The sequence below is a fragment of the Echinops telfairi genome, unplaced genomic scaffold (genome assembly GCF_000313985.2).
Source record: "Echinops telfairi isolate 266 unplaced genomic scaffold, ASM31398v2 ScPeMD7_7465;HRSCAF=8503, whole genome shotgun sequence".
NCBI classification, from domain to species: domain Eukaryota; kingdom Metazoa; phylum Chordata; class Mammalia; order Afrosoricida; family Tenrecidae; genus Echinops; species Echinops telfairi.
Window position 1 is genome coordinate 8,773,300 of NW_022111365.1, and position 8,652 is coordinate 8,781,951.

Consider the following 8,652-nt stretch of genomic DNA (forward strand, 5'->3'; position numbering starts at 1 on the left):
GCTGATACCAAGGGCTCAAGTAGAAAGCAAATGTTTTGAGAATGATGAGGGCAACAAATGTGCTTGACACAATGGATGGATGTATGGATTGTGATAAGAATTGTGCGAGACCCCAATACAATGATTTAATTATTTAAAAAAAATAAAATAAAATAAAAGAAGTACACACAGTGGAAGACAAAATAGATGCCTGGGCCTATTGAAAATAAAATACTGCAAAACAATGAAGTCCCCAGGGAATACCAAAAATAGACTTTGGAGCCAGAGCATGGTACCCCATCAGTGTTTTTGACCAGAAAACTCTCCTAAAGGTCAACAAACAGACTTGGAACTATTTATAGGCTTTTCTATTTTTTGTCGTTGGTTTTGTTGTTGTTTTGGGTTTTTTTGTTTTGTTTTGCTCTGTCTTGTTTTTGTTCTTATTATTGGCTCTGCGTATTTATCCAGATAAGATTGGCAAAATAAACAATATGGAGGAGAAAACAATTGGACTGGCGGTTCTTGGGGGACATGGGAGAGGGGGAGGCAGGTGAAAGGAACGGTGGGTGGGTGGGTATCAACCAACCTAAGGATAAGGGAACAACAAGTGATCTAAAGTTGAGGGCGAGGAGTGTATAGGATGCCTGGTAGGGCTTGATCAAGTGCAATGTAGCTGAGAGGAATTACTGAAACCCAAATGAAGGTCGACCATGATAGTGGGACAAGAGGAAAGTAAAAGGAAATAGAGGAAAGAACTAGCAGGCAAAGGATATTTATAGAGGTCTAAATTCAGGCATGTACATATATAAATATATTTTTATATAACAGTAGGGAAATAGATCTATGTACATATATTTATATGTTAAGTATTAGGTAGCAGATGGACATTGGGCCTCTACTCAAGCACTCCCTCAATGCAATAAGACTTTTGTTATAATAACCTGGCATTCCGTGGTACTCAGCTTCCTGATACATTTGCTGAAGACAAAAGGGGTGCATAAGCAAATGTGGTAAAGAAAGCTGATGGTGCCCAGATATCAAAAGATATAGTGTCTGGGGTCTTAAAGTCTTGAAGATAAGCAAGTGGCCATCTACCTGAGAAGCAACAAAGCCCACACAGAAGAAGCACACCAGCCTGTGTGATCATGAGGTGTTAACAGGATCAGGTATCAGGCATCAAAGACCCAGAACAAAAACATCATATTGTGAATGAGGGGAAGGGCGGAGTGGAAATTCAAAGCCCATCTGTAGGCAGTTGGACTTCCCCTTACAGAAGGGTCACAGGGAGGAGACATACATGATGAAACATACACCTTTCCTCTAGTTCTTTAATACTTCATCCACCACAACAATCATGTACCCAAGTCTGCCCTACAAATCCAGCTAGACCAGAGCATGTACATGGGTACAGATAAGACCTAGAAACAGGGAATCTAGGACATATAAACCCCTCAGGAGCAATAATGAGAGTAGCAATACCAGGAGGGTAAGGGGGTGGTGAGGGAGAAAAGGGGAACCGATCACAATGATCTACATATAACCCCCTCCCAGGGTGACAGACAACAGAAAAGTGGATGAAGGGAGACATCGGTCAATGTAAGGCATGAAAAAATAATTTATAAATCATCAAGGGTTCTTGTGGGAGGGCTGGATGGAGGGAAAAAACAATGGGCTCAAGTAGAAAGAAAATGTTTTTAAAATGATAATGGTAACATGTACAAATGCTTGGCACAATAGATGCATGTATGGATTGTGATAACAGTTGTATGAGCACCCAATAAAATGATTAAAATAAATATATAAATAAAAATAATAAAACACTGTACCCACAAAATTAAGAAAGAAAGATGACTGTGAGGGCCAGGGCACCCACTATTGGTCAGCACTCTCTTTGAGGTACAGAACTCACAGGGATGAGATACCGCTCCTGGATTGAGGGGTGTTTTTTTGTTTGTTTTTTTACTTCTTTATTATCTGAGGAAGGGCACCTGATTGGAAGTAGTTTGTGCCAACTCAGATGGTAACTGAAGTAAGGTGCTTGTTTCTGGAAGAACTTATTTCAGGCCCAGAGAGCAGCTGTGGCAGGGCAGTTGGTTACAAGAGTATTTCCCACCAGAATGGAGTTGACCATGAAATAGATACTGTGTACCCTGGGTCTGATGAGGGTTTGTTCATGTACCTACGGATTAGGGGGTTGTGCACCCTGCACCTGATTCAGGAGTGCAAGGCTCCAACCTCAGGCAGAGCAAGGGGGTCGAGAAGGTAGGATTTCTGATCACCAGGAAGATGTGGGAACAAATAAGGATTCCTCTTTTCATCTTGCTAGCCGCAGTGTTCCTGCCTGCTGTCTGAATGGCATCCATCTGTTTCCTCTCAGGCCTTTTCTGTTCTCCTAAACCAAAACCAAACTTACTGCCCTGGAGTCAGTGCCAACTCATAGCAATTCTATGCAACAGGGTAGAACTGCTCCAGTGGGTTTCTGGGAATAGAAGGTCCCAACTTTCTCCCTTCCAGTTGCTGGTGGTTTTGAACTGCTGACCTTGCAGATCACAGCCAAATACAGAACCACTACAATGCTAGGGTTATCCTTTTCACCAAAACTCAGGGTTCCAGAATTATGATCTCTATCTGGTTTTGTAGGTATCTCATGCCTTTGTTGCAGAAGGTCTGTGCAATATGTCTATTTCACCACCTTGCTGGAAGTCCTCCACCGTACAATGAGTAAATCTGTAAATGTACTGTGATACAGTACTCTAATCTGTATCTTGAGATTAAGATTATGAAGGAATCTATTTTTTTGAAACATACTTCAGGCTTAGTGATTGCTAACTTTTGATTCCCAGGGACAGTAGTTCTCAGCCATTTAAATACTCAAGCACACCTGCTACCATTCAGTGTCCCAAGTAACATTGATTATATGTTACAGTGATTGTGATGGAGGTGGAAGTGTTGGTAGAATTAGGGTGTGCTGTTCAGGGTAGCTTTAGAGTTTATGAAAGCATTCAAATCTCCCAAGTTTATTGGTCAAATAAACGAATAAGCTCCTGTGAGACAGAGACCTGTGACTGTAATAAGACAAAATAATTAAAACAATGTAGTTCCAAATGAATTTTTAAATGCATTCATACATTACATACAAGTAAAAATATATATACATCACCTTTTTAAAAACTCGTATTAATCTGGAATTGTTTCTTTCTTTCTAGTGCCACAATTACACTCAAATATACCTTTCTTTATTTGTGACCCAGAAAAGCACCCGTGTAGAAATTCTTTTGTTTATGATGCCCTCGGCAGCATATCTGAAAAGTCAGACAACTAGATGATTTATGGCCATCCTGCGTTTGCCATTTCTATTAATGTGTATATTGGACATCTAAATCTTTAATTCAGGATTCAACTTAGCACACCTGGAACGACCAAGTGGTATCCTAATGGAAAGTATCATATACTGCCTTGTCTTTTCTCTTTCCCACAGCCTTAATACAGATACTGGCAGCTGCTGCTGCTGAACGAGATGTGGTTTATTTCACCTTTGGGGATTCAGAATTGATGAGAGACATTTACAGCATGCACACTTTCCTGACAGAGAGGAAACTGACTGTTGGTAAGTAGGAGATCATCCTGACACTTGGTATCTAAATGGATTGTGCACTGTCCAGAAGGAACTCTCGCTAAATCTGGATGGATCATAATACCTAAGAACAAATGGAAAACATCACTATAAATAAGGAGCACAAAGCCCTTAGAAGGTGAACATCATCATAGTCCTATTTTTTCTACTCTGGGAAAGTTTTATTTAAGATCTTGAATGAATATGTCAGTTTGTTAAAATAAGGAAAAGAAGTTGGAGTTTCTACTTTGATATACAGGGAAAAAAAGAGAGGAAAGATGGTGAGGGCAAGTTCAAATTTAAGAGGCTTCTTTCTGAGTCATATTTATCAGATAGACAGTTTTTCTCAGCTGGACTTGAAAGGCCTTGTTACCTCAGGAGCTGAATGTGTCATTAGGGATGACGTTAACTCCCAAAATGAGTCAAAGCACCAGTTTTAATCATTATCTACTAAGTAGCTTTTTAGAAATGTTTCTAAAGTATTTAACTTTTTGTCAGGAAATCCTTCCAAGTATATGAAATTCATGCTACATTTTCAAAAGCCAAATTTGGCCAAATGCTATTTAGATTAAGATAAAATAGGAGTCCTTTCTTGTATTTTTCCCCTGTCTATACACTTTAATGTCCAGTGTGTTCTGAGGATACTGTGGAATAAACATTGGACTACTACCTGCATGGTCAGCATTTCAAATCCACCAGCTGCTCTTGATTAGTTTTACTCTACTCTATAATGTTGCTGAGTCAGAATCGACTCAATGCCAGTGGGTTTGTTTTGTTTTTTATTTTAATATGAAAATCAATTTGTCTCTCCAGGGGATGTATATAAGCTGTTACAACGATATTATAATGAGGAATGCAGAAGCTGTTCCACTCCTGTTCCAGATATCAAGCTGTATCCGTTCATATACCATGCTGTTGACTCCTGTGCAGAGATCACCAACCAGTCTGGGAAAAAGACAGGAACCTAAGGAACTGAGGGAATAATAGCATCTCCTTTCACCTTGTGGTAGAGATGTTCTGTTTGAGTTGTTAGAGATAATATATGAATTGATTTAACTTAACATAAATGTGTATATAATTCACATTTCAGTAAAGGATGCAATCTATATACATAGAATTTTCAGTATGTGCTATGAGGCCCCCACTATCCCGGCTTACATGGACTTTGATGTACTTTGTTTCCATTTTCTTCTATTTCTGTTTTCATTCTTTGATTTCTCTTTCTCTTGCCCATCAGAGTTCCTGTGAAAGACTGCTGTCAAGTGTCTCATTGATGCCTATGTATAATACCAAATGCCTCTACAATTAGCAGATGCCAGTGATTGCAGGGAATTTGTTGAAATCTAAGAAGCTCTGTAACCGATTTTGCTACGGTGTTACCCTGTGCTCCTTTTATCCCAAGTCTTGTGATTGCATTATTTGAGTTTTTTAATTTTGAAAATTAGCAGTTGGGCTTACTCTCCCCAGCCCCAAGTTTTCATACCTCTTTTTTGATGCAAAGCTATGTTAAGATCATTTCTGTATTGAAAAAAGAAGTAGTTCTGAAAATAGTTCTATTTCCAGACTTTACCTATTATGGTTGTCCTTTTCCCTCCAACCACTTTTTCTTGATACTATTGGAAACTGACCATGATGGAAACCAATGTAGAATAAAAAAGGGTTTTCTCCATATAATGTAAGGAAAACAGATTCAAGAGTATTGAAGGGTTTTTTGTTTAAGATTATTTTTCTTTTTAAATTGAGATTAGTGTTTGTTCTGTGGTGCTCAAAGCATATTCATATAACCAAAGTGTGGGAGCTGGGAACTTCATGTTGATTTGTACATATTGATGTTTCTCTGGTATTGAAAAGTTATATAGTTAATAAATTTTTATTAAAAAATCATTTGTCAGAAACTCCCATATATCTATATTTGATATATAAATAAATATTCTTGAAGTGTATCTATATGTAAGCACATGAGATTTAAGTAAAACTGCAATGATAGAAAATAATTAGGTTTAGTCGTTATCAAGGGCTCTGTTTAAAATCCTTTATTTGTAAAATTGTGTTAATTTAAAATTGGCAACAATAAATAAGTATGTCTTTCAGAGGTTAAAGTGAAAGCCAACTGAAGGCAAGGCAGGTGCATAAGCAAATGTGGTAAAGAAAACTGATGGTGCCCGGCTTTCAAAAGATACAGTGTCTGGGGTTTTAAAGGCTTGAAGATAAACAAGCAGCCATCTAGCTGAGAAATAACAAAGCCCACACGGAAGAAGCACACCAGCCTGTGTGATCACAAGATGTCAATAGGATCAGGTATAGGACATCAAAGAACAAAAAATCATATCATTGTGAATGAAGGGGAGTATGTAGTGGAGACCCAAAGCCCATCTGTAGGCAACTGGACATCCCCTTACAGAAGGGTCATGGGGAGGAGACAAGCCAGTCAGTGTGCAGAGTAGCAATGATGCAACATACAACTTTCCTCTAGCTCTTTAATGCTTCCTCCTGCCCACTGTCATGATCCCAACTCTACCTTACAAATCCGGCTAGACCAGAGGATGTGCACTGGTACAGATACGAGCTTGAAACACAGGGAATCCAGGACAGATAAACCTCTCCGGACTAATAATGACAGTAGCGATACCAGGAGGGGAAGGGGAAGGTGGAATAGAAAGGGGGAACCAATTATAAGGATCTACATATAATCCCCTCCCTTGGGGACGGACAAAAGAAAAGTGGGTGAAGGGAGTTGTTGGACAGTGTAAGACATGACAAAATAATAGTTTGTAAATTATCAAGAGTTTGTGAGGGATTAGGGGCAGGGAGGGAGGGGGAAAATGAGCTGATTTCAAGGGCTCAAGTAGAAAGCAAATGGTTTTGAAAATGATGATGGCAACAAATGTGCTTGACACATGTATGTATGTATGGATTGTGATAAGAGTTGTATAAGCCCCCAATAAAATGGTTTTAAAAAGGAAAAGTGAAAGCCAATATCAAGTCTGTGTGGAAAATAGGGTTTAATCACCAAAGCACTTATTCAGGTTTTGAGAATAATCCCAAACATACTACTAAAGGGCTTAGGTAGGTGATCCAAACTCCTGTTATCAGTACTGGAAGGGAAAAATGGGACCTTAGTCAGTGTCTAGAGCAGTGGTTCTCAACCTTCTTAATGCCACTACCCTTTAATACAGTTCCTCATGTTGTGGTGACTCCCAAACATAAAATTATTTTCACTGCTACTTTATAACTGTAATTTTGCTACTATTATAAATCCTGTGACCCCTGTGAAAGGGTCATTCGACCCCCAAGTGGGTCCCGACCCAACAGGTTGAGAACCACTGGTCTAGTGCCTTTTATTTGTGTAGAAATTGAGAGGATAAAGGGATTTTCTGCGTAAAGTCGGTCAGTTGTCTTTGACAATTTCTTTATGATTAAAAAAGGATTTTTAATCATCTTCCCAAATGCAGAGAGTTTGTTTTATATCTACTAGTCTTAAAATCTTTTTAAAATCTATCTGCCTCTTTAACTCAGGCAGATGATAAAGTGCTCATGGTAATATTTCATTGCTTTATTTTTCCTACTGTTATATTTTTCTCTTCAGTCTCAAGACTAGGAGAACATTTCTTTAAAACAAACAGGATGGTTCTTTTAGTTGAGAAATCATCAAATACGGTAAAAAGACCACAAAGTCTTATATTCCAGAATATAGAAGCTACGTTTTGTATCTTGGTGTTGAATAGGGATGCTAACTAATCAATTAATTCAGCTACCCTTCTTGCTATTAAGGGAATTCCAAAATTAAAACCGGACTAGTTCTTTGTCCTAGTGCATACTGGGGTTAGGGTTGCTTACGCACAGGGAACATGAAGGGAATGAATGTCTTGAGGGAAATAGAATATGATTAATTTCTCCTTAAAGGCCCTCTAGGGGAGGGAAAAACAGACATTAAAATAATGTTTGTTGTACTCTGAGATATTTAACATATTTTTCTCTTTTATTTGATATTTATTTTCTTATGTTATTCCCCCGCTACCCCCCCTTTTTTTAATCTACGTGGGCAAGAAGGGGCCTTTTTAGTTTAGAATCCTTGGGTTTTTCCTATAGCTCACTTGCTTTTCACTCTCAGTTTCCATGTCCTGTGTGGAGAAACAATGTGGAACAATGGAGAGAGATGAGATTTTAGATCAAGACAAGTTGGATTCAGATGATAGTAACATACCTTGCTAACATTTTGAGCTTGTTGAAGTAAACTGAATTTTGGAACCTTGGTTAACTGTCTCAAAAATGAGTTCGTAACACCTGCTAGGACATAATCTGTATAAAACATCAAATGTAAGGTCTAACACATAGCTGGTGTTCAGTTAATGACAACTATTATTATAGTTGATTATGGAACATAGTGGAATATCTATATGTTAGGCTATATGCTTGTCCCTTCACATAGTTTAGCCCTTTTTCAGATGAGCTAACAAATGCTCCAAAGTTAGGGCACACCATCTTCGTCTCCAGGAGCTTATTATGAGAGGGAATTTAATTGTCATCTCTGTTAGGGTTCAGTAGACGTCTGGTTCAATAACAAGTTCTTGGTATAGCTTATTCTTTATCCTAAATGCATAGCTACTATCAAGGGTACATTAAATTGTGTCTGATAAATTTATTCTGTTGTTGGCTAAAGTGACACTTATGACAGGTATATACCCAAATCAGTATTTAAACAAGAGATTAAAAAGGAAATCTAGCCCATCCCAAGATTGCTATACCAGGTATTTCTTACCAATATATATTGCTTTAGAAGCCAAGTAAGTTGTCACTGCAAAATTATAATTGGGTGAAGAATTATTGGGCTGTGTTCTTGAAAAGTCCCTAACAGGAAGAGGGCAATCTGTATGTTCACGTTTTTGTTTGTTTGTTTGTTTGTTTGTTTCTGTATGAAGCGGGCCTTAATCTAGTTTATCCACTTTAGATCCACTTTAGAGTATGTACACATTATTATATCAAGGCTGTGGATACTGCCCCAACCTTCTAGCTTCAGGAAAGGAGAGACTGCCATTGTTGGAGATATCACAATGTGATGT

General features: G+C 38.3%; 1 protein-coding gene across 2 annotated transcripts in view; it reads left to right on the forward strand.

Annotated features, from left to right (window-relative positions):
• PARG (poly(ADP-ribose) glycohydrolase) overlaps window positions 1–5,476 on the forward strand; it is a 164,577-nt gene extending 159,101 nt beyond the window's left edge. For both annotated transcript variants that reach the window (XM_045283673.1, XM_004716237.3), the window contains exons 17-18: window positions 3,458–3,586; window positions 4,406–5,476. In XM_045283673.1, coding sequence (XP_045139608.1) covers window positions 3,458–3,586; window positions 4,406–4,560 — 284 coding nt within the window. In that variant the 3' untranslated portion in view covers window positions 4,561–5,476. The remainder of the gene's footprint in view (window positions 1–3,457; window positions 3,587–4,405) is intronic.
• Window positions 5,477–8,652: the final 3,176 nt, after the last annotated feature.